This window comes from Bombus pyrosoma, linkage group LG17, assembly GCF_014825855.1.
Source record: "Bombus pyrosoma isolate SC7728 linkage group LG17, ASM1482585v1, whole genome shotgun sequence".
NCBI lineage: Eukaryota > Metazoa > Arthropoda > Insecta > Hymenoptera > Apidae > Bombus > Bombus pyrosoma.
In genome coordinates this window covers 4,871,046-4,898,870 of record NC_057786.1, presented here as the reverse complement: position 1 = coordinate 4,898,870, position 27,825 = coordinate 4,871,046, and the positions used below count along the sequence as shown (strand labels likewise).

At 36.3% G+C, this 27,825-nt stretch overlaps 1 protein-coding gene across 15 annotated transcripts in view; it reads left to right on the top strand.

Moving 5' to 3' along the window:
- The window catches only part of LOC122576994 (SET domain-containing protein SmydA-8-like), a 66,344-nt gene that overhangs the window by 6,857 nt on the left and 31,662 nt on the right, over positions 1–27,825 (top strand). For 9 of the 15 annotated variants that reach the window (XR_006319991.1, XM_043747997.1, XM_043747998.1 and 6 more), the window contains 4 exons: positions 1,535–1,789; positions 5,459–5,695; positions 9,364–9,517; positions 15,894–16,050. Coding sequence is in view for 14 of the 15 variants with exons in the window: in XM_043747997.1 (XP_043603932.1) it covers positions 1,535–1,789; positions 5,459–5,695; positions 9,364–9,517; positions 15,894–16,050 (803 nt within the window). In the remaining variant the exon portion in view is untranslated. Of the gene's footprint in view, positions 1–21; positions 1,011–1,245; positions 1,790–5,458; positions 5,696–9,363; positions 9,518–15,893; positions 16,051–27,825 lie in introns of all 15 variants that reach the window. The other 6 variants (XM_043748002.1, XM_043748000.1, XM_043748003.1 and 3 more) reach the window with 5 other exon arrangements.

Genomic DNA, 27,825 nt, shown 5'->3' with positions numbered 1-27,825 from the left:
AAAATAAAGTTCTGTTTGCAGAAACCAAATACTGAATTGGTGAAAGAAAGATTGTCCAAACTGTCTAACCCGGAGGAGGTAAAGTAATAGTAATCTCCTGGTATAAACAAGCTTATTTTTATTGGAAATACCATGGACAAGTAAGGTTATTTAAATATTTTAAAGCAAAATTTAAAAGAGTATACTTCAGGTATACTTCAATCTGGATTAAGCACTTCTCGGGCTGAACAAGAGTAAATAATTGCAGTAGCTTAAACTCCATGTGAAAATAAGCAAAAAATATAGAATAAAAATTTTTCCTAAGATGCTTCCTTCTTTGGAGAAAAATAAATTAGAAGATTGTTGAAAATTGTGGATCTTAATCGCCGAAATAAATGTATAAGAATACTTAGATTACACTTAGCATTGATATTCGCTAATATGCCTCTAGAGACAAAGGTACTATATTGGGGTGAAGATACTCGTCGGATGACGCCTGATAATTACTAGATGAATTTTATAAATGAATGTTTTAAAAATAAATTTTATAGGGGAACTGACACGGAATTGGCACAAGAGTGCTTAAAAGCTTATGAAAAACCTTGTGTGAAAAACCATTCTAAATTCTATTTGAAAAATCTCCTCAGTGTAATTAAAAAGATCTGAGTTGTTAGACGTGTTTGTCTCTTTATATCAGATAACAAGTGTGGACGTTTATTTAATTAACAAATCAATTAGCGATCTTACCTTTCTGGATGGTTCGTGTGACTCACGAATAACTGCCTACAAAGGAGAGTGAATTAGGTTCAAGGAGGAATTCCGTTCTTTAATTGCCGATATATGCGTGTACTAGGTATGAACACAACATCTCAGAACGAATCAGACAAATAAGAGTCCGTTACAATACCAATTTGAGTAAAGGAATAAATAAACAATCGTTCAACAAATGTACGAAATACCCAATAAAATGAATAGCGCACTAGAGAATAAGTAATACTGGTCAGCACTTCTAAAGCCTTCGATAATGTATGGTATGTAAGATTGTGTTACAAACCATTAGGGCATGTTCCCATAAGAAAATGTAGACGGGCATAAACATGGAAGTTTTCTAAGAAAGTGTCTTAAGAGTAATTTTATATACGCTATACACAGTCGGTCTCGGTCAATCAAAATTCATGGACATTACAATATTTGCGTTTGCTGCTAATACTAGCTTTACTAGATACACATTCAGTTTCGTAAATAACAAATATGATATTCCAACAGTGTATGAAAATGAGGTTAATAAAAGGCTCAACGTTATCCAAAGTAATGTAACTACATCGTAGATATACGAGAGACTAAGCTTTACGAAACTCGGACTGTTAGAAGATTATACAAGGAATATGAAATTGATCTATGAAATAGTATTATAAACATGTATACGGACTATAATCATGGCGTAATAGCATCTCAATGAACATTGTCATTCGCGTGCTACCAATCTTAATTATTACACCACTTTGGGCAAATTGCAAAGAAAAATTAGAAATTAATTACGTACCTCGTTTTACAGTTAGCAGAAGATTCCTTATTGGGTCGTCATTGTATAGCCACACGAAATATCAAAGTTGGGGAAATTGTTTTGAAAGATGATCAACCTCTGATAGCAGGTCCTATGTATAATTGCGCTCCTGTGTGTCTTTGCTGTTACACGGTCTTGAACGAAACCATTGCAGTAGCTTGTGAAAAATGTGGCTGGCCTCTTTGTCAAGATTGCAAAGAACATGGATTAGAGTGTAATTTTTCTTCTTCCCGCAGAGATCATAAGGTAATTACACTACTTCATTGTTAAGATAACCTAACTATTTTTATTTTTGTAAGCTAAATACGAATCTGTATACCGTTTCTTCCAATACTCACACCTTTTGAAACCATCAGTTCTTTTTAAAAACGTCAACATTCTGATCAAGTTCTTCCTATATACAGGGTGGTTTGTGACTGGTGGTACAACTGGAAAGGGGGTGATTCTATGCGAAAAAAGAAGTCGAAAATATAGAATAAAAATTTTTCGTTTGAGGCTTTGTTTTCGAGAAAATCGACTTCGAATTTTCAACTTTTGAACTTTTTTTCAAAAGAACCATATTCGCCGAGGGTTCGTTCTACTCTTTGAATAACACGTCTGTCAGGATGTCGACGATTTGGATACCGGTGTCTGTAATAATCAGCTGCGGCTGATGCGTTACCACCATACGCACCTAACGAAAGTATCATGTCCGTATATTCCCGATTGCTGTATGTAGATATGATGGTAGACTAATAGGTACGGATAGTAGATAGCGATAAAAGTCGGATAGTAAGTTAATAGGTAGGAAAACACTTCGGTCACATTGGAAGTGTTTATCAACATAACGTCAATCGAGACAACGATCTACAGGGAGATCCGTTATAACGGGACGTGATAAAGTGCACGCGTACCGAGCGAAAATTCAAAGTCGATTTTCTCGAAAACAAAGCCTCGAACGAAAAATTTTTATTCTATATTTTCGACTTCTTCTTTCGCGTAGAATCACCCCCTTTCCGCTTGTACCACTAGTTACAAACCACCCTGTATAACAGCAGCTCGACTTTTACCGTATACAGCATTTAAAAATATTGTAGGATCTTTACTACAATTAGTTTATTTAAAATAAATGGATTAAACATATGTTGGTTAAACAGGAAACGATGGTTGTTTAACGTGAACTAATCACAATAACGTATTATAATTAAGACAACCAAATAGTTGATTTGCAACTCTCGTCACTACGGTTCCATCGCTCTCTCTCTCTCTCTCTTTCACGCGGACTACACTCTCTCGACAACGCAATTCGCACTCCCTAACTTGTCGACCCACACTCTCTGGCCTCTCAACTAACACTGACTGTTAATTCGTCTTTGCCCCTTAGCGCCCCTTTGTCTTTCATCTTAACCCCACCACGCGAAACTATTCGATTGAAGGACAGACGGTACATTGTTGGGCCTGTCGGCACTTCGGCTTTCACGCGACATTGTTTATAGTTCGCCCGATATCTCTTAGGCCTTTCGTCCACGATACTACAATATGCGATTTGAAAAATGGCTTCCGTGGAGGCCTTGATGAAAAAATAGATGGAAAGGATAACACTTTTATGAATCAGGCATCCGGAATATGTTTGACACGCTAATACCAAATTAATGTTGAATTTATACCGATACGTGATTCTCACGAACCTCGTAATTTGATTAATTGGTGATCCTCCGACTTCTATTACGAGTAACAGTTTTACGTCTCGCACGCTTGTTTCCATCGACACTTGCGTATACAGATCATGATAAAACCATTGTGGCTTCCTCCCGCTTTGAATAATGTATTGCAGATCGTTTGTTGATAGATTGAGAGATCTAACAGCTACAAAATCCTTGAATATCTAGATAGAAATAATACATTTGTTCCTGTACAATTTCAAATTGACGATCGACCTTTCGTTATCGCTGAAACCTGCAATCTCGCAGAAAGTAAATTCCATTAATTAAAAAATATTAGAGTCCGAGATCGTTTGAAGGTCGTACTATTGTACGTGGATGAATATACAGTAATGTTAGCTATAACATACAACAACAAAAGTTATTTATGCATACGTAGAAAAACATGGGTTACCTTGAAAAGAACATATGAAAAGATATTTATTAAAAACATATTCTTCCATCTAAATCGCCACTTGAAATCGTTTAAATTACGTAAGGAATATGTCTCGTATTATGCATAGACAGAGAAAATATTTAGATGGCTTGTTTTAAGTGAAACACCCTGTATATCGCATTTCTACTGATTAATTTTTCTTAAGTTCTCAATCCAAGCGTAGCAATTGTCTGCAGTAACAAACCTAATCCAACTTGAATTTAAATTCATCTAATTGTAATGTAAAATCAAAGAAAAATATTAGTAAAATCAAAATTCTGATCAATGCGTTTACATGAAAATCAATACGTATTAACAAGAAATATTTAAAAAACAGTAATGATTTTTAATATACAATTCAAATAAGTATAGAAGGGGAGAGCTTACTTGTGCAGAGCATTTTGGAATAATCCATAATCGGGAATGTTGCAGAATTAATCGTTAAAAGAATGCATTTTGTTGTTTTTAAGATGCGAACGTAACTCCTGTTTTTAAAAAAATATTTTCTAGCTTACAATTAATGTATTTTATACTGTCTCAATCCTACATAAATGGACGATGCAGCACTGTAATGTGTGACGGAACTCTACGCAAATACATTGGAACGAAGTGTTTGATTACTAAATTATAATTTTTCTTAAAGATATGATGCATATACTGTAACTTTAATAATTTTCTTTAATAATTAATAATACAATTGAGTGTGATATATTTTAAAGCACGGTGCGACACATAGATCCACGTCACAATTTTCACATTCATAGCGCGATAGTGTCTTTCAAATTGCCCTTAGTTTCTTATTTTGAAGCGACATTTTGAGGTTGAAGATTCTAAAAAATTATAAGGATACAAAAGCCTACGAAGCAAGACAAATGAAATAGATCATTTAGTTGAAACGGTGAGCGAATGAGCCAGTAAAGTGAGCCACTACAGTGGTGCATCGTAATATAAGATGACATCCGCGAAAACTACTATAGTGGCGCATCGTACCGAAGAGGTTGATTTAACCCTTTGCACTCGAGGACTTTTTCGGTCAGGCGTAGCAGCAACTCCGGATGATTTAGCGTATACGAGACACGTGTCTTACAGCTAGCGTAAAATGATTTTATATACAAATCAACTTACATATTCTAATAATTTATCTATATTTACATCGTTGAAAATATGATTTCGTAATATTCTTGAATATACGAAATTCTTCTTGAATATAGTTGATCTCATTTTTCAACAGTTCAAAATCAAGCATCTTCATTTGAGCTAATTTCACTTCCGAAAACTACCTTTTTAGGGTTTCTAAACTATAATACTTTTGCCATGATCGTCAAATCCGAACTAACGTTGGAGACGTTGACAGTATCATAGTTTCGGAGTTGGGATTAAATATTTTATCTCAATTTAAAAGTCTAACACCTTACACTTCCTAACAAAGAACAAAAAGAGCTAAGGAACCAATTTACGAACCAATATTGGTGGTGACTGAGAGTTGCCTTTCGAGTACAAAGGTTTAACCATACTCATCCAAAAGCACAAGATTCATAATTTTAAAGACATTCCAGAAAGTATGTTTTTAGTGAACAACTTTAAGAGCCGTTTCCTGTCTCTACAAATAAATCGATCGTCGATAAAAAATTTGTGTGGAATATTTTTGATTGCATAATAAATATGCAAAGTTTCATCAAAATTGGCTTCTTGTTAGATTATTGCTATTTCTTACGTCAGAAGAAACTCTATAGCTATTTTTATCGGTAGATGTATGAAAGAGATTTGTTAACGATATATACTGATAATGTAATGTTTCAGGTATCTATAACTGAATTTGGCCACCCACATCCAAGTTATCAATGTATAACTGTCATAAGAGCGTTAGCATCGAAGGATGTTAATTTGGAATCTTATAAGAAATTACTATCGCTCGAAAGTCATTGCGATCGAATAAATTCCCATGAGCTGTCAAACACTGTTCGCTTTATTAAAAGATTTTTCAAAACAGATGATATATCGGAGGAGGAAATGACAAAAATCGTCGGTATCTTGCAGGTAGAAATTCAATCAATATTTTAAAACTGCGTTATAAATATTAAGACGAATAGAAATGTCACATATTCAATAAATATTCTCGAAAAGTATGTTTCCGTAACGTATAATATTTCCAGATACAGTTAATACAGAAAGTATTTGTACAGAACTTCAATAAAATTATAGTAGAACATTTAGTACACGTTTGTAATACATTTCGTAGGGCGTTTAATAACTAAATTTTAACAAATAGAAATTATATATGTATTCCTAGAAGCCTCCAAACTAATTCTCAGAAAATAAGTTTTTTCACAAAATAATTTTCTATCTCTGTTGTTCAACTATTAATAAATATCTAGGAAAATATCTACGCGTAATAAATATTTCTACAGTTACCGCTTCATAGGATAAAAGACAATCTGCATCAAAATGCAGAGAAAATAGGTTTGAAAGACGAACAATGTTCGGAAACACTTAAAATAGCCTCCACAATTCCCAGATGTAAACATTATTGAAAATATATCGGACTATGAAAGGATTCAATGAGGACACTTTTACAAGAATGGAAAAATATTGTAAGTAGGATCTTTGTCAATTTGACAAATTCAATGCCACGACGGCTTCAAGTCATAATAAAATCAAAAGATTATACTAATAACTAAATAAATAACTAAAATAGTTATACTTGTCTTAATAGTTTTTTCCCTTAAACTGTGACTGTACGAATATTTATTACGCATATATTTTTGCCATTTTTTAGATATTTGTTAATATTTTCACGAAGGACATAGATATCCCAGCTTTATTTTGTGAAAATTATTCTGCAGACTTGTAAGAATGCGTATATAACTTTTATTTGTTAAAATTTTATTAATAAACGATGTTCTATAAAATTTTTGTTGAAATTAGTTATTGTACGAATATTTTCTACGCCGACTGCGTGTATGTTTACAACGACAAAAACCGTTTAACGCCAATTATCGGCTTCTGCGGATTCGGACACCGCACAATTTTAATTTCTAAGCTCTATATTTTTAGCAAATGTACAAAGACCAACGAAAATGTGTTATATTATGTTGCACTATATTGTATAGACAACAGTATCAAACATTTTTTGAGTTATTATTTATTGTCGTCTGCGTTGCCTATTGTTGCTTATTACTAAACAATTTTAATAAAGGAAGATAATGAACATAATGTACACTACGTATACTTCACATTAAATAACTGCTACAAAGTATACGTTCATATAGCGTTCACGTACATTAACGCAAGCTCGAAGTAACAAACGAGAAAAACTGAAAAAGGTAGGAAAAATTAATTTATTAATTTGTATTATAATTTATTTTTTTATTTAAATATTATTAAAATATTAGTTTATTAGACTATATTATAATAAAAATTAATTTATCAGAATAATATTAAAATTATAATTCGCCGACTATAAATTAATACACAATTGAAAATTAAATTTTATGATATAATTTAGTATCTTCAACCAATTTGTACTTTTTACGTGATTTCTGAACGTGAGGGGGGTGTCTGGTTTTGTGCCTATCTTTGTTCATATTGTAGTATCGTGAAAAAAGGCCTAAGTATAGATCGATCAAAGCATAAAAACAGTGTCGTCTGCCCTTCAGTTGTTAGTTTACATCGGAGAAGGCCTGTGTGACTAAGGTCACCTAGTTCTTGCGGAGCATGAGCGTAGTGAGATCAGAAAAAAAAAGGAAACGAACGTTAGAGGAGAAGGACGATGCGTTGACTAGAGCGTTGGTCAGAATGTGCGAATCGAGAAATGAGTGTAAATCGAGAGTCAGAGTTGGTTTGGAAATCGAGGAGTAGAGTTGTTAGCGTTATCGAGTTGCGAGAGTTGCTGGCGTTGTTGAGAGATAGAGTTGTTAGCGTTGTCGAGTTGCGAGAGTTGTTAGCGTTGTTGAGTTGCGAGAGTTGCTTGAGATAGAGTGTGATTTTTGTATTTAGTTCCAGTTTAACCATCGTTCTCTGTCTAATTAATGTCTATATAATCAACTTATTATAAATAAATTGTAAATAGTCGGAAAAGATTTATATCTAAATTTATCCGATACTACAATATTGTCAGCGGGATATAGACAGGCCACTTTCGGAATTATACAAATACCCATAGGCCCATGTCTTCGGGGCTCTGTTGTAATGTAACGCTGCCAACATGCGGATCCCGATTACCATATACTGTACTTATACTAATACTTAGGCTTATACTTATACTTATACTTATACTTATACTGATACTTATACTTATACTGATACTTATACTGATACTTATACTTATACTGATACTTATACTTATACTGATACTTATACTTATACTGATACTTATACTTATACTGATACTTATACTTATACTTATACTTATACTTATACTTATACTTATACTTATACTTATACTTATACTTATACTTATACTTATAATTACACTTATTCATGCACTTATTCTTACACTTATTCATGCACTTATTCTTACACTTCTTCATGCACTTATTCTTACACTTGTACTTATACTTATACTTGAACTTATTCATGCACTTATTCTTACATTTACACTTACACTTATACTCAAATATATTTCTGTTACACATTCATCCACGCGTTCCTCTAACAGATAACCTCAACACTTCTAACTGCAGGGATACCAGCTTCTATAAGATCTGTTAAACTGTTGTTCACTTGGGGTTTAATGATGAAAATTTTTTCGTTAGCTTCAATGATTTTCAACTGCAAATTGTTGCTCTTTTTTGTGCCATTTGTGATATAGACTTGCCAACGGCAAGTTTCCTATCATAGACACGCTCTCACTGCGAAATCAAGTATACGACACTATGAACTAATCGCTTTACGTAAACATTTCTTATCGCTACTACTTCCCGTTTCTTCGACGAGACTGAGGAATTGGTAACTCATATACACAATTAAGCAGTTCATCGCTTGATAATGACTTTGATTACTACGTTGTACTCGATGGATATTTACACCGCATTAGATCGCGTCTCAGTGTCACGGCCGAGTTTGTGCCCGTTACTCCTCGGTTTGAGGTGAATACGCAGCAAAAGTACAAAATGCGGCTTGACTTCTCGTCTACGCATCGTGTTTAACCTGACAGATCCTTGAGTTAATGCTTGAAAGCTTGAGCTTTCAGACGTAAGGACCTGCTTCGGATATTGATCAATGGATTTGTGTATATAACTGATACGGTTACAATGTAGTACAATAGCACCTCCTATAACGCGAGATATACGTTCCGTTACAAATTCACGAGCGCAAAAAAATATAATTAAATAAATATGTAGTCTTTTCTTAATATGATAAAATAATATGCGACCCACAATAATAACTGTTCACAATACCAACTGTAAACAACTCCTAATCGCACAAGAGTTAATGCAAAACCGTGCGTCGAGTCAATTCGAAGATTTACATATTTTCATATTAGGAAAGAGTCATTTCCTGCAGCTTCTTAATCGCGTTATATGGTAGCATTGGCTTATATTTTAGTCCACGTTAGAAAAGCATCGTGTCATACGGGATCCGACTGTATATTATTTTCAATCAGCATTCTTTTAATTATTTTGATCAAATATAAACATATCATATATTCTATCGGTTTAAAAATAAATTCGAAAAAGTATGAATGCCAAACACTTAAATTGCAGGTTAATGGACATGAAGTTCCGCTTACTGATCCACCATACGTAGCAGTTTACGAACGGACATCGTTACTTGAGCATAACTGTAAAGCAAATTGCTCGAAAAGTTTCACTGATACTGGAGGGCTGATTATTCATGCTGCAGTGCCTATTGCAAAAGGTGACTATATTATATATATATTCTATAAAGTATAGTAGTATACAGGGTGTTCGGCTACAGGTGTACAAGAATTTAAGGGGTGATTTTTGAAGAAAAGTAAAGATGGAAATCAAGAATAAAGAAATTGCGTTTTCAATTCTGTTTTTTAGTTATTGTCAATTAAAATTAGCTAAAATGTCCCTGTGTGCATGCAAACCTTCTCACATGGACGAGAATAGGTCAGCTTGAGCTGCAGGCTGCACAGCGATCTTCAAATCGAACGATACGTGGGCAGCAGCTTACCCGGTACAAGTCGTAGAGAAGAAGATCATGACATTCGAAGACGTAAACTATCCCGCGCAACATTGTGAGAAAAATCGTAGATTAAAAGTATTATACCTGTCTACTAGTTAAAATCCATAACAACATAAAACTTATGAAATTTTCAAGTAGAAAAGATTAATGTCTCCTCTAATCTTTCGTGTTCATAAATTGTTACATGTTACACAGCAAAACCACACACGCACCGCAAGTGCCCAGACTGTACATAGAAAAATTGTAACGAAAATAGTTTTATCGTTTTATATTACAGAACGTGCAAAATATAGGCTCCATTTTCTTAGAAACGAAATACACAATAAGCACGGTACATACATCACACACTCAAATCACTCGCGTTGGAACTAAAAAAAAGATTCAAAAAATAAAAAAGAATACAAAAATAAAGGAGATAAAAATATTCAAAAAGTTAAAAGTGAAGAAACCCAAAAAAATCTATAGCGGAATAACCTGAACCTATATTAAATCTACAATTAACTCCAGCTTTGTGTTTATACAATTCTCCTAACAAAATCACTACAATATGTTACATAACAAGGTAGCAGTGGAGACTTTCGTTTTTTTTTTTTTTTTTTGTATAATTTTCTCAAAATTAATTAGGAACAGACACGATAGCTGGGTGCTCCTTTCAAAAGTATTGTTGGGTATGCCTACTGATAAAACGAACAAGCTGCTCACCAGAAACTTAAAAGAGTTATTCAATGCAATAAGTATAATTTTTCATTTTGCTGCACATTAATTTGTGTTGAGGTTTTTATATATATCAATTATTTGAAATGAATGAAACGAGTGAAACGAATCTTCGTTTTGATTAGACATTGTTGTTATGCAATAGAGAAGATATTGACTAGTGCAAATATGGTTATTACAGATTTTGGCAAGTAACCGTAGTAATTAGATACTCGAGACGCTAATGACAATGATCCTAGATTCAATAACGAATCCGCGGTCAACGGAATAACAAAATGCGCTTTCTTCCAAAGTCCAAATTGTACCCAACTTCCTTGTCTACGATACTAGTATTACTGGACTAACTCTTTGTTAAAACATAGAATATCCACCGGGTGTAAAGACGCTATGTAACTCGCTAATGCGACCTCACGAGAGAATGACTTTCCTTCACGATGATGCTACAGAGGAAAACTATGATAGGGTGTGTCTAAGGACACTAGATCATCGAATTCGTGGAGAGATGCCTTTGTTCGGAAAGTGAAGGAAATTGACGTTGCTGTTAATTGGTCAATTTCCATGTTGGTGGTTAGAAAAGGATGCTAGTCGCTCTTGAAGGAAAGTTACTGGCGGGAAACGCCGTTCGTGAGAAAGTAGGTTTCCCCTATCTTCCCGTAGTTGGGACAAAGACTTTTTGTCTGTTTGAAGGACTTTAGTTAACTAAATCTTAAGATTTATAACAGGTCGTCAGGGTAGGTAAATATATACTGTGGAGATGCATCGACATCTGGTAATCATCTTATCCGGAAAATAGGATCTGCGTGTGGCGAGCCACAGAACAGAGACCGCTGGAATATTTACAACTATTTCTTTTTAAGGAGAGCTGTACTATTACTCCATATCTTTGTTAGACAAAACGTTCATCCCTTGACCGCAGCTATGTTCGGCGACTGGTTGTCGCCTCGAGCCCAAGCTCATTATCACAAATCTCGAACAAATACAATCGGATTGAATGACGACAATTGCTTAATTGCGGCTATGGTAGAATCTAGATTAAAGTGTTAAGGGATTTTCCCATAATTCCAAAGAGAAGGCTTCGGTGTCTTTTCATCTCCGACATATGGCGAATTACGGTGAAGATTCATCAAACGCCCACAACCCTAATCCCAACGCGAACCCGACATATATATCGGAATAGAGAGAGCAAACGCGTTGATGAATGTATTATAGAAATGCTTTATTCAGAAATGTAAGAAATTAGAATTTCCAATGGTTTCTATTAGATATAATAATGTATTGATAGATGAATTTATTACAGTGGATTAAACAGAAAACGATGATTATTTAACGTGAACTTAATGCAGTAGTATGATATGACAACTCTCGGTTAACGACTCTTGACTCTAGACTTTCCGGTGGCTAACTGAACATCAATGACTGCGGTGCCGAAATATATTGATAGCCGTTAGACCTACTGAAGTTTTCCGACCCTTTCAGCTAGTCGGCATTTGCGCTTTATCATTGATATTGTCTGTATGTCGGCGATCTTCCCGCGGTATTATAATAGAGACCAAAGAAGCCGCTATAAAGAGGATCGTTGTGCCAAAAACTAAACACTAGAGAAGATGTAGAGTTTTCCTAGAAGTGAGACTCATTTCAACAATTTGTATTATTACATATTACTCCATAAAACGACTTTTTTATTCTTGATTTTCATCTTATTTTAGCTTTAATAATCACTCCTTACATTTTTTTACGTCTGTAGTCGAACACCCTGTATATAACTCGTTGTTCAGAAGAAGGCACTTGGAACGAATGTAGCTTTCATTTTTATTGTTTTGGATAGCCCCAATCATAAAAATAGATATGCGTGTCGACTAAAAACTTTATATCTACAAGTAAGACCATACAGCATCGTGTGATGGTGAGCGAATTAGCGAAGTAATGCTCTTGCTGCTCCGCAGTCTCAAATATAATTTTCTAAGCAACAAATGGTACAGCATATTCCAGTCTTTTGTGCAAAACGGTGTTGGCATATCCTATGACTAAAAATAAGGGGAAAAATGTTGTATTAATGCATTTCTAAAAAGTTAGAACACAAACTCGAAACAACCAACTAATTTTTCGTTCGATAAAAGATATAGATTGACGATATTTATATCAGTTTTATTTGTTCCAGTCGAAATGTAAAAAAGCTCGTTATATTACAAACTTCTCATTGATTTCTTTATATTGATTCCTGACGAGTATTAAATCTTGTTACATAAATTTCTTCGTTTACAATCGCCCGTTTACAATTAAAAATCTGGTTGAACCAAAGAATTACTCGACGTTGTTGAGGTGCGACATTCTTGATACTCGATGCCTATTATCTTCAAACAAAAATTTCGCTAATTTTGTATCATCATTACAACTTTTTAATAAAAAGTTTATAAGTCTATGTTTGTGTGATTCTTTTATTCTTATTTATGGAATATGCTGGCAATGTTTCACGATGAGTGACTAGAATACTCTATATTATACGTGTGCATATGTGTGTTGAACATTTCGGCTCTGCTTAACAAGCGATGTGTTATTGAACGTTTTGTCTGTCATTCGGACAAATGTGTATGCTGAGGCAAAACGGCTGACGTCTACATAAACATTTTGTAGTGTAAAGTTAAATTGTCTATCAGTTATCTAGTATTTCTATATATTAACCTTTTTTACCGTTTTGATATTTACAAATAATTTCATATCGCATATTTATAAATCACCTGTATATATACATATGGAAGCATCATTATGGCTAAGAACACGCAAAGCAATTTTTAAAGAAGTAGTAGGCTCTTTTAACTGTTTCTTAACTGTACACACAGGGTAGTTTTCACGAAAGTCGGTGACGAGAGTCGACAAAGCGACGTTGAGAATACAAAATCAATTTTATAGAAATTAGTCACTGTACTATTACAAAATAGATTTCAATTAGAAACTGTTGATTACATATACGAATAATCAAGTCCATGTTGATTGAAAATATTACAATGTCGATTGAAGAAAATTACAACAAAATAATTTTCCAATATTTATATAAATATCCATGCTCCTTCTCTCTTCCTCTCTTTCTAAGTAAGACAATAAGTAATTTAAAATATTAGCTTTTGTTACTAAGCTTGTAGCTTCAAAACATAAACGAATCATCAACTATGACATCTTTATATGTTACAATAGAAATTTGCTAATAATTGGATCGAGTGTTTTTATGCAAATTCATCTGTTTGAGAATATAGATAGGGAATATCCTCGGTAGAAAATTCTTTTATCACATTTTTCGCACTTTATATAATTTGTAGTGGATCGTTCGTGGGTTTTAATTAACGAGATTGAACGTTATTGAAACAGTCGAATATATTTAAAATAATAAATAAATATACGACCGAATACGGAGTCGCTAATACAAAGGTATCACTCGCTGACTAAAATCGCGGAGATGAAAACTCGTTAGATACTCGGAGATACTTTTTGATACTCGGTGCAATACACTGTGTAATATGTTGTCGCTCGCGATCGCGTCCGTTTATTTATATTGGTCGGGGGAAGCCGGAAAATTCGAATTCGACTACAATCGACGGTTGCCTGTAACGGCGACATTGTTTTGCTCGGAGTTTGTTTATCGTTACATTACCGTGTCAAGGCTGAATCAATGTCCTGAGGCAAAACAACAGCATGAGTCGCTCTCGACTCGTGCCGTCTTTTGACTCCTGTGCCGCTACAAATTTTACGCTTTAAAATTTCCTATGAATACGTAATATGGACATCTACTAACAATATTTAATATACGGGATGAAGGTAACCGAAACCACTTCGATCACTGTGTATGCCATGATTTTTGCGACAAATTTTTCAGATATAAGTTGATGGTTACAAGATGCGCAGAAGATCGAGTTTTGTTTTTTTGTGAACTGCTCGAGTTCAAGTTACTATTTTTAGAGTTATCGCAGTGGCTCTAATTATGCCATTGCAAATGATCGAAATTGCAGTTTCTTCTAAACTAATGTTTTTTTATATGAACAGGTTAATTCTTTTTTATATAGAATTATGAGTTGGACCGACTAACATAATAAAAAGCACATGATTTCATTTAAAAAGATAGATCTCACCTTTTGTATTTTCGACCAATCGCGGGGAGACGCGGTCGCGATAATACGCGTCAACGGGAGTCGTAAATTCCCGTTATGATTGCAATAATCGATACCACGAATAGACCGATCCCCTTATTTCGGTTAGGACAATAGGGGTGATTGATGTAGTATAACACTGTGATTAACAGGTTATAAACCTTATGTATTTCCAACAACTTTGTATACAATATGGATAAAACGTTATGTAAGATACAGCGTGATTGACGAATGCGAACCGAGGAAGAGAATTCGACTGTTCTAGAGCTTGAGAAAGAGAGTGGAGAGTAGTGACTGCTCTATCTTGTTGAGAACAAGTAAGGTTCGTTCTTGTGTGATTACGGAGGAAAGCTCGGTGTGGGTGTGTCTTTTGAATTAAGGACGTGGATTCGTTGGTTATAGTCAACATTAATAAATGACGATTGGAGGAGGAAGCCTCCGATCGACGTGGCTCGGGGTTGACCTTGTTCATAGGGAAAACCGGCTTTTCCGTTAGACACTTATCCACTTTTTCCGTTAGGTGACTACTCGCTTTCTCCGTAATTTGTAAGAACGTGTAATAAACCCAAGGACCGTTCTAAGTACCAGCTATATATCGAAAATACTTCTAGGATTAAAAAATCCTTCAGGACAAACAGATTAACTGAAAAACATGTGTGGAAACAATGAAGTTGAAAGTTAACGTTTTGTGGTGGATCCTTGGGTTCATTGGGAGTCGAAATGACGGTAGGTGGGCCGTTGGCTGCCAGGTAACGAGGAATGGAGTGCAGATGTCTCACGCGACGTAACACCTTCATATGTATTTTACGCATTCTCCTACAAAGACACTAATCGCGTCAAATTCTGTCCTCCTCGAAACCGTTCAACTTTTATCTTTAATACTTTTCACTGAAATAGTGAAGATGTAGTGATCGAAGTGGTTCCAGCTGCATGCTCTGTTCGCGTATGTATATACATACATATATGCTAAAGAACTGTTTCTTGTGTGTGTTTGTATTTCCCATGGGTGAAAATAAATCAATGGGTGTAAAGGATAAAAGCGCTTACGATAGTAAAATTGAAAATTTTTGTGCGAGATTAAGAAATTGTGTGTCTTTTTCTGCAAGCAATTCAGCTATCGAGTATAAGGTGATGTGACCAATTCATCAAAAATCGTGTCGAATAAATTGTCTGTTCTTAGCCTAAATCTTGCAGATAAATGCAACTGTATCAATTTGTATGAAATATTTTAGGAGACCACATTTCTATATGTTATACGGATCCATTGTGGGGTACTGCAAACAGAAGACACCATCTTCTTAAAACAAAATTTTTTGAATGTACTTGTGATCGATGCAAGGATCCCACAGAATTTGGAACAATGTTTAATGCTTTAAAGTGCAATCGAATGTAAGTTAAGTTAAAAATTAAGTTTTATAGAAATTATTATGAAAACGAAGAATGGATTACTATTTTTACTATGAAAATATTTCCCCACTCTACAATATTATACAGAACTGATACAAGTACAGTAGAGTCTTCTTTATCAGAATTTATAAGCAAACATACTGTTCGGATAATGGAATTTTCTGATAATACGACAATCACTATTCTCGTGTGAAATTTCATTTATTTCAAATACAAATTAAGATTGATCGATAGCTTCTCTAAATATTGAATATCCATATCTTTTTGGCTGCTAAGTCACGTAATTCTTTCAACATAAGTAATTACATCGCAGCGGGAGACTTCGATACAAAGCACACGCTATGGGGCTCAAGAATTAACACACCTCGAGGTAGAACACTAGGAAAATATGCTAAAACTAGTAATCTCAACATATTATCCACAGGAATACCAATATACTGGTCGACAGATCTAACCAAAATTCCTGACTTGCTTGATTTTGCAGTTATAAAAGGACTAAACGCAAACAAATGAAAAATATCAGCCAGTCTGGAGCTTAGCTCCGATCATACACCGATAATAATAGAATACACAAGCAAACCAATACTTTATAACAAATCAGAGTCGCTTTGCAATAAAAGCACCAATTGCAATCATTTAAAGAACTAATCAACTGTAATATTCCATTAAAAACACCCGAACGCATCGAACAGGCAGTAACAACATTGACAGAAATTGTACAAGAAGCAGCATGGGCAACTACTATTTACAAACCAAACAAAACCAAACATCCTTGACAAAATCAGAGAAAAAAGGAAAGCGAAAGCAAAACGGTAAAAACATAGAACACATGAAAACAAAAAACATCTAAACAAACTCGCAAAGGAAATAAAAGGTAAAATAAAAGGTCATAATAGTAAGGAATTCTCAAAATTCATAGAAACACTCTCTGTGCACGTGAATGCCAACTACTCTCTATGGAAAGCCACGAACAAAATAAGCAAGCCAATAAAACTAATCCCAGCAATCAGAAAAGCAGACAACACATGTAGTTAAGTAGTTAATTATATTTTGTGATAATGATTTTACTTAACGATTTCACATATTGTTTATACAAAACATTGTGTTTAAAAGTATAAAAAAATATAGGTAATATTAAAAACGTTCAAGACGATTAAAGATAAATAACACAACTTGAACATGAAATGAAAAATTCATGATGCATTTTAATATTTTTTTACAGTATGGTATCGTTCGATTATAACTTTATTTAGTCGTAACAGATAGTGTAACATTTTAATTAATTTCAACACCACTAAATTGATGTATTTTATTATACACTGTACTTTATAAAAGCAGAAAAAGTGGCGCAATTAATTGGGTACAATTCCCGGTAAACAATAACTGATAATAACAACAAAATAAAACGCGTTGCTAAAGCCAAAAAGTGAGATTTCCCTATTCGGTTGCCTAAGTGTTAAAAAGCTTGTATCATACAATTTCATGGTTACGGGAAATGCTTACAGAATTATTTATCTCAATGTTTAGCTTGTGATACATATATCAATACTTTATCCTTATTTGACGTAAGAAGAAATGTTTGTATTTGTGAGGTGTATCCGAATTACGTCAGATATATCCGGAAAATATTTTACATCACACACTTCTTGACCGACGTCTGTGTTTCGCTATTTCAATTTGTTATATCTCAGTTAATATTTTTTATTACTATCATATCTTACTCTATCTGACAACAAAACAAATATCACTAACAAACGAGGAAGATCGTTTTGATATAATTGATCAAAATGCAACATATGAGTTAAGAGAATGCGAAGATTAGAGATTCAGGTCAGATCATTATTTTCCTTTTAAGAGGATTCAAAACAAAGTAAACAGTTCAATTTCATTCTTCAATGCGTAGCATATAATATCAATAAATTGCTATTTGTCAGTAAACAAATATTTTTAATTAAATTTCATTGGTAATAAGCAGAGAATCTATTATATTGATTTATTATATTTCTGTAAATAGAAACATTAAAATTGCATTTTTCTATCACTGAATTTAAATCTTTTAAGTGGCGGTGTACATGTATTATATTCATTCTCTTTATGCATTTAAATTGCATAAAAAGTTCTAATAACATAGACATCTCACTGAACACTTGAGTCTGTCGTAAGCACATTATGTTATCCAGGCTGACCCAAGGCCACCTCTGGAGGTCCTGATGCCTCCTACTCGAACCTCCAGTACTTCCGCATCCCCCAGACCCAGCCAGGGTGTCCCAAAGCTCCTCCTTGCCGACTGAAATATCGATCCCACTCACCCACAGCTCCGTCGTTTTTGTTGGAGCCGCGACTCTTATCGTGGCCAGATTCGAGGCTTGGCCTAGTCGTGCTGCAAGAGCGGGTGCCTTGTCTCTCTCTTTATCCCCGGGAATTTCCAGAATCATGCCACCAGTCATCGCCTCGCTTAATGCCGACTTTGGCTAGCGGGACTTCCTGTCAGCACTTCGGCGCACGATGTCTTCGTCCCCTCGCTCAAAGTTAGGGTCACCGCAGATGATCGCGCAAGGCGAGGGAGAACCACCTTCCTATTTGCCAGCACCGGCCCCCCTTTTGGGGGGCAGTTGCGAGATCTCTGGCACCTTGACAGCACATGGTCTCGCCAAGCACCTCTTCTTCTTCCTAGGCTCGACAACCTTCCATTCACCACCCTCCTGCCCCCTCGGGGGCGACGATAATTGGATGGCGTTACCCGCAGCCGTGGTTGCCTTCCTCGGTCGTGCTTCTGAGCTATGTCGCCAGTTTTGTAGGCGTTCTTCTAGGGCCCTCATTAGCGATGGCCCGAGCTCTTCTAATTTTTTCTCGAGGGCGGAGCGACACTCCCCCCCTCCCATCATCCTTCTTGAGGCGCCCCAGCTCTGAATTGGAGGCATCGCGCCGTGCACTCTCCTGTCGCATGCACATGGCTCTTCCGGATTGCTCTTCCCGAAGGACCTAAATTTCCTTCTCTAGCATCTCCACACGCATCTCATCCAACTTAATAGTTCCAGTGCCGCAGGCGGACCCCGTCCTCCTGATCAACTCGTACCAGCGGCAATGGTGCTTCCCGCCTCCTTTAGGATCTTAATGTAAGTGTTTTTCAGATTCGACGATGTCGTCGCCACCTTTATTATCTCTTCGACCCGCCGAATTAGTTCAGCCCAACTCCGCGGATACATCTGGGGCTGTAGATGTCAGCTTCCTTTTCCTACCCCTGGACGTCGTTGATGAGGACGAGGCCCCATAGGCCAGCGGCTCTTCGACATCCGAACTCGCGCTTACCTGCGAGATTCTTGCCCTGGTTATTCCGGTGTATGATCCGGCGCTTGGCGCCAAGACCGGGAACCCTCTAATCTGCCCATCCTGTCTGCAATCCTCTTGGATTTTCTGGTCGCCTTTGACGCAAACTCCATTCCTTGCTTCATCTCCTCCCTCCTGCTAATATTATTCTCGTCAGACGCAGGAGCCCGTCCGGTGGACTGGCGGTCCACTGTGATAGTGAGGTGCCGACACAGTGGGCGCGCACGTGGTCTCGGGTAGTTTCCGTGTGGCGGCTCGAGTCCCCATATGACCTCCTTATTGCCACCTCGACAGGGGTGAACTTTCTTTACTTTCCTGTCCCATCATGTCCGTCCCTTACCAGTCTTCTTACGCATTTTTGTACATATACACTGACACAACACTCTGGTCAACTCCTTTTGTCGCCTTTCCTTATTTTCCCTATAATTTCGGTTGCCGAGTACGGAACGACGTGAACGTGTCCTCTCTGCATGCCGCCATCTTCGGAACTCCCAAAGAGAATAACAAATTACAGTCGATTTAAGTTGAACTGAATTGAGCGATTTTATTGCAATTGGATTTCCTTAGATATATGTATACATTATATTTTATAAATTATATATTTATTGAATCATCGTCGTAATAAGAGCCCGAGTCGCTATCGGAATAAAGGTAATGGGCGCGTAGTGAATCTTCACTGGTACTATACATCTTCCTTATACAATCAAAGTGACGTTTATTAACACAAGTATGGATTTTACAGAGTTGATAAGTAACGGCGATGATTAGACACTAGTAACAGTGGTCTAAAGTTCGATAACGAATTGGTCTAAGTTGGACTATATGTTAAAACGTGTGATATTCACAGATCGTAAAGACACCACGTAACTTGCTGATGAGATTGTACGAGAGAGTGTTTCTCCATCCCGGTGACGCTGCAGAGGAAAACTATATGGGATGTGTCTAAGGGCACGAGATCCTCGGATTCGTCGAGGAACGCCTTCGTTCGAAAGGTGAGGGAAATTGACTTTGCTGTTAATTGGTCAATTTCCATATCGGTGGTTAGAAAAGAATGCTAGCCGCCCTTGAGGGAAAGTTGCTAGCGGGAGGCGCCATTCGTGAGAAAATAGGTTTCCCCTATCTTCCCGTAGTTCGGACAAAGACTGTTTGTCTGTTTGAAGGATTTTATTTAACTAAATCTTAAGATTTGTAACGAGTTAGCTGAATATGTACTGTGGAGATGCGTCGACATCTGGTATCCATCTTACCCGAAGAATATGATCTGCGTGTGGCGATCCACGGGACAGAGACCGCTGGAATGTTTACTGTCTAATGTTACAACTATTTCTTTTTTAACGGGAGCTATACTATTACTCCATATCTTTGTTAGACAAAACGTTCATCCCTTGACCGCGGCCTCGTTCGGCGACTTGTAATTGTTCGGAACTAGTGATAGTGGGCTTAGGTTCGAGGCGACAGCCAGTCGCCGAACGAGGCAGCGGTCAAGGGATGAACGTTTTATCTAACAAAGATATGGAGTAATAGTATAGCTCCCCTTAAAAAAGAAATAGTTGTAAACATTCCAGCGGTCTCTGTTCTGTGGCTCGCCACACGCAGATCCTATTTTCCGGATAAGATGATTACCAGATGTCGATGCATCTCCATCTATATATTCAGCTACCCTGACGACCCGTTATAAATCTTAAGATTTAGTTAACTAAAGTCCTTCAAATGGACAAACAGTCTTTGTCCCAACTGCGGGAAGATAGGGGAAACCTACTTTCTCACGAACGACGCTTCCCGCTAGCAACTTTTCCTCAAAGACGGCTAGCATCCTTTTCTAACCACCGATATGAAAATTGACCAATTAACAGCAACGTCAATTTCCCTCACCTTCTGAACGAAGGCATCGCTCCACGAATCCGATGATCTCGTGCCCTTAGACACACCCCGTCATAGTTTTCCTCTGTGGCATCATCGCGACGGAAAGTCACTTCTTTTCGGACGATCTCATTGACGAGAAGGATAACGTCTTTACGATCAATGAATAATTCACGTTTTGTTAACCAAGAGTCGGACTTAGATTTTGTGAGAGCGTACATCTATTATCCCGTTGACCGCGGATTCGTTATCGAACCTAGGATCATTGTCAATAGCGTCTCGAGTACCTAATTACCACGGTTACTTGTCGATATCTGTAACAATCATATTTGCTCTAGTCAATATCTTCTCTATTGCATAACGACAATGTCTAATCACAACGAAGATTCGTTTCACGCCCTTAACCCCAACCCTAATCTTAACGCCAACTCGACATATATGTTGTACTATATGTATGTTATGCATATGTCTGATTATTACTGTTAACAATATAAGTCAGGTAGTCGCAGATATAGTAATGAAGTAATAATTATTCTGACTCTGTAGATGCAAGACTTCTTACAATTAAAATTGGAAAAATCGTTTATTTGAAGTTCAAACTCCTTGATACTATGATGAGTGTATAAAAAGATAGTATTTCTAATAACAGTAATAATTAATATCTAATGATTCAATTTTATATGATATAACTCAGAGCACTCATCTATACAGAGGCTAACATCGCATACTACGTTGACATAAGGAAGTTTTGTTCTTCCCGCGCTTTGTACAAACAGCACGCCTCCTTAGATCTCTGTATTTTTCACTTTTTAATATCGCTCTACTTAAAAAATGTCTCTCTTTTAATCGCGTTAATAAAGTGTCTGAAGCTTATCTTTCGGCTGCACTAAATCTATCAATGAACGCATATTTTATAAACAAATTTTCTACTAATTGAATATCCCGATCACCTCCAATAACTTTTAATGTTTCTGAATGGAAATCGTGGGCTGATACGACTTATTGGAAAATTTGAAAATCGAGGAAACGAGTTGCAGTAACTTTATCGCGTCTTTGTTGCAACAGCATGGTTTAATGGTTCTTCCTGCTAAACGATTTATTTTCGATAACGGTTCGGAAAACAATCGCTCTTACTTTCACTGCGCATTTAGTCCGCGCTCTTGTCACACGATCAAGAAGGCCATCCGCTCAAAAACAGTAATCAGAGATAAGACATGGACTCCGAGCTTTGGACTCCTTTCGACACATCACCACCTTATTATCATAACCTACACCAAGGCTGTGACGCACCTTAGCCCACATCAAGATAGGACATCGACCACCGAGCTTCGGACTCCCTTGAACACATCACCACCCTATCATCATAGCCTATACAGAAACTATGACACACCTTAGTCTACATCATAGATAAGACATCGACCCTCGACCTTCGGATACTTCTCCACATCATAATCTACACCAAACCCCTCAATATCCAAAAACCAAAATGTATATAAGCCGAGACTTCAGACAGCTCGAGCAGTTCTTGCGCAGCCCTTTCTCCGGTTCAGTGTTAGTCTATTGCTTGTAAGTAGTGAATTTGTAATAAAGAAGATTAGTAGTTGGGTTACGACTCAGTATTCCTTTCTTTTATCATTCAACCTTGAATTCTACGTGACACTAGCAGTGTTACCCTATAACTGGAAATCCCGAAGCCATCGTCGCCTGTCTATTGTCTATGGTTTGCCTTCGTCCCAGTCTATTGTCTATATGCTGTCGATGACTTCAGTGCTTGAGAAAACTAAAAAGACCAGATGTAGAGTTTTGTTAGAAGTGGTGACCATTTCAACAGTTTGTATTATTAAATATGGGCAATGTCACGATTTGCTTTCTGTTGTCATTGTTATCTTGTGAACTGACGTTCATCATAGCTGAAACCGCTAGATTAGTTTCTGTGGGGTACATTAAAATAACATAATATGTTGTGAACAACACCAGGGGATATGAACGAATAAATTCGCGAAGCATTGGGTTCGATGCACAAGCAATTCAGAGTGTACCTCTCATGATTATTTACAAATCTCAAATGTCTATGATACTATGACAGTGAATACGATGCGAGTACAATGAGGTAAAATCTGTAATATCGATAAACCGGTGTCGTAGGAAAATCTTTGATGATGTTGAATTTCCAACCTGATATTATAAAAAGTACATTTTCAGGAAACAAAGCGAAATTATTCGTCGACTATTATGACTCATAAAGGTTAATTCCTTTTTACTCAGGATTTAATACTCTTTCGTACATTCATATAAAAAATATAGCATTCCCTGTAAAATATACAAGTTGACCTTGAAATCTTCAAAGCGTCGTCACGTATTAAAAAAGATACATGCACGATATAATGAGTCCCTCCAAACACTGTAATTTTTGTGTACAAAATTATTTCATACGACGCATAGTGTTCGGAATTCGCCCAGCCGAATTTTTATAGAATGCACAGTGTGCTCTCTTATCACTCTCCGGTTCTATCGGGCTCTTTTGCACTGCGTCATTTAACACAGAACTGCCATGTGCTGACGACGTAATGAGAATAATAGCGTACCTCTGCTAAAAAACGCATCACCTATCCCGGGCCAATAAGGTGCGTAAGAGAGTGTCACGTAGAATTCAGTGTTGAATGATAAAAGAAGAGAATATTGAGTCGTAACCCAACTACTAAGCTCCTTTATTGCAAATTCACCACTTACAAGCAATAGACTAACACTGAACCGGAGAAAGGGCTGCGCAAGAACTGCTCGAGCTGTCTGAAGTCTCGGCTTATATACATTTTGGTTTTTGGATGTTGAGGGGTTTGGTGTAGATTATGATGTGGAGAAGTATACGAAGGTCGAGGGTCGATGTCTTATCTATGATGTAGACTAAAGTGTGTCATAGCTTCTGTATAGCCTATGATGATATAGTGGTGATGTGTCCAAGGGAGTCCGAAGCTCGGTGGTCGATGTCCTATCTTGATGTGGGCTAAGGTGCGTCACAGCCTCGATGTAGATTATGATGATAAGGTCGTGATGTGTCGAAAGTAGTCCGAGGCTCGGAGTCTATATCTTATCTCTGATTACTGTTTCTGAGCGGATGGCCTTCTTGAGCGTGTAATACTAGCGTGTGGATCGGGACCAGGTCAAATTATATTCCCACTTGTACTTACACTTCTGTATTAAAATATATTTTCTACTTTACAATTTATCCACGCGTTCCTTTGTTCATACATCTAGTAACCTCAACACAAATAAACGCGAGCAAAAACAGAAGTTTCATAGCCCGAAACTTAGAATTAATACCTGGCGAATTTCCAAACTCATCTTTTTTCAAAACAAAGCCTTAAATAAAAGAATAAAAAAGAATGTTTTTCTTACACGTAGAATCACCACCCAGCCGGTTGTACTACGATTATGGCAATATCATGTATATGTCGGAAATGTAGGGACATCGGGCCTTTCTTTTGGAATTTTGGGAAGATCCCCAATACTTTGGTCTAAACTATTTATTATAGCTGTACTTAAATAATAGAACTTAGAAGTAGTTGTTGTGATACGATTATGTTTGCCCGAGATTTGTGACAGTGACAATGACAGTTTATGACAGGGCTTGGGCTCGAGGTGATACAACTGGTCGCCGAACGTAGCCACGGTCACGGGATGAACGTTTTTACCTAACAGAAGAAATACCAATATTGAGGGACACACGCTGTATTATCAAACAAGCCCCAGGTAGGAGCAATGTCAGCTCTACGCGGGTCTGCCTAGTAACGGCGCTTGGAATTTTGTTGATATCTTCGGTCAATATACAATTGACAAATGTGATCGTATCAATCTTTTATTCTCGTGATCGCCTTGGAGAGTTTACTCACATCGTTTGGTCAGTCAGAAAGAAACCAAACGACACAGCTAACGTCACTTTGTGTTTCAAAATATATTCTATTGAACAAAGAGTTTTCCCCGTTGACCGTGGATTCGTTATTGAACCTAAGAACATTGTCTTTAACATCTAAAGTGTCTAATCACCACGTATAATTGTCAAACTCTGTTACATCAACATCTGTACATATAATTGTAAATATTATCTCCATTGAACAACAACGATGGCTTGTCCTAATGAAGACACGTTACACGCCCCTAAGTCTAACGCCAACCCGACATATATATATACTATGTAGCGGCACATGAGTCATCGGACGATTCGAATCGGGAATGACTCATATTGTTGTGCCTTAGGGTGTTAACGCTGTTTCGATTTAATAGGTTCAAAAAATAACAAACTCCGGACCAAAACATTATCAACGTTATTTGTAATCCTCAACCGGAATTACATTCGAACTTTTTATAATAACAATAGTAGTTATGAATAGACGAACGTGCTCTCTAGGAGTCAGTATCATCATACAGCATCTTTATAGCGAATCATTAAGAGAGTCTCTGGAGCGATCAGCATAGCAAATTATCACAGCAAGTCATACGAGCGACATACACTATATTCACAAAGGATATAACCTAACAAACACGAAGATGGTACCCCGCTGGGGGTAACCATCCACATGCTATATATATTTAAGTTATAATATTTTACCAAATGTCTTGCTGGACAAATTGTAAAATTTAAATAAATAATAAAAAAAAACATACACTATCTCTGTACTTATATTCAAAGTGACTTCAATATAATTGACTATTACATTTTACCACTCGTCTCTTTAATACACTAACACGTTTAATACCACCTGATATATTTTGTTCCTTTCGCTTGATTCAATCTCTGATACTTTTGTAATGTTCTAAGTTTCAATAATACACTTTAATATAGTAGTATGATAGCTTGTAATACCGTGTTTAAGACTCTGAGTCCATCTTTGTACGAATTCTTAATTGTTCCTACTTATGTTATTCGTATTTATTGTTCGTATTCTTTGTCAGTCTGTGATCTATGAATTAATTTGAGACATGACAGTTTTAGTCAGTAATAAAACTTTTTGTACTCTATTTTTACGATTACATGAGAAAACATCTATTATAATATAACCTATTACATTATAATTCACCAGGTCTGCATTTTTTCTCTTCTCTGTATAGTACACGATTTCACGTTATAAACTCTGTCAATCATCTGAAATTATATTATAAATTCAATGTATAAGTTGTTAAAAGATAGGTTTAACTCTTTAAGGTACTTACCGAAACGAGAGAAAAATGTTTAATAGAAATAGGTGCTCGTTTTATGATAAAGCAAAAAATAAACTTAAATCCAAAATCGCAGCCAACTGTTCCAGTCACGAAGATGACAACACAACTTATCAGCAACGGTAATATTACTAGAACACGCGCAAAATAACTAAGAAATAATAAAAAAGGAAAATAATATAGACTCAGACATAATCGACAATAATAATAACTATAACAACAATGTTGAAATCTTCCTGAAAAAATTTTGCTCTAAAACAGTCGAAAGTAACAAAATAATTGAAAATTTAACGACTCCAATAACAATTGCCCTAAATTGTCTATCACAACCCTGAACGCTCCATAAACAAAATAAAATATAACGCATATCATTGAATGGGAGAGTTAAAAGAATATGTAACAAGCACATCAAACAAACGAGTCGTATTTCAAGTTTCCACATTATACACACTATGATACACCCCATCCAAGCGGCAGAGCTCATGGAGGAATTCTTATTAAAAGCAATATAAAACACATACAACGTCTACTCTATCAAATGAGATACAGGCTACGATGATCAACATAAATTTTGAACTGTAAAGGCATAGGAGGGATTCGGAAATACAAAAGTTTATTTTATTCACACACAACAGCTATACATATATATTATCCTCTGAAGACCTCGAAAACTTACTCGCACGCAGGTTTGTTTTTTTTTTTTATTTATTGTTTGTTTGCATTTTACAATTTATCCATTAGGACATTTGGTAAAATATTATAATTTAAGTTTTGATGAAATATAGCATGTGGATGGTTACCCCCAGCGGGACTCCATCTTCCAGGTTGTTTATTGTTCTATTGTGAGGTCTGCAGGATGCTTCTTCTTCAGTCTTCTTTCTATTATTATTTTATTCGTTTCAGCAACCAGCTGATTTGGGTGTGTTGCAAGTCTTTCTTTATACTTTTTTGCATATCTGGCGGTTTCCTCTTTGACTGTTGAAATCTTTAAGTCTTTTCGTATATCTTCATTTCTGACGTACCATGGAGCGTTAACTATTGTCCTTAAGATTTTTGCTTGCTCTGTTTCTATTTTATTTATGTGACTCATTGCTGCCATCCCCCATAGTGCAGGCTTGTTGTCAACCGACTCTTCCAAATGCTTCTAACGACTGCCAATCGTCTTTTTGTCCCAACTAAGGCCTGGACGCTCTCTGACGCTTACACACACATTCACATGTACAGTGTAAATGTATCATCTTCCTAACATGAACAATAACTAATCGTAATAATAGTATACTGTACCTCTTTTTTTCGTGGGAGAGACCTTCATAGGCGCCCCGCGCCCTCCGGGGAGAGGACGCCGGGTAGTGCCAGATA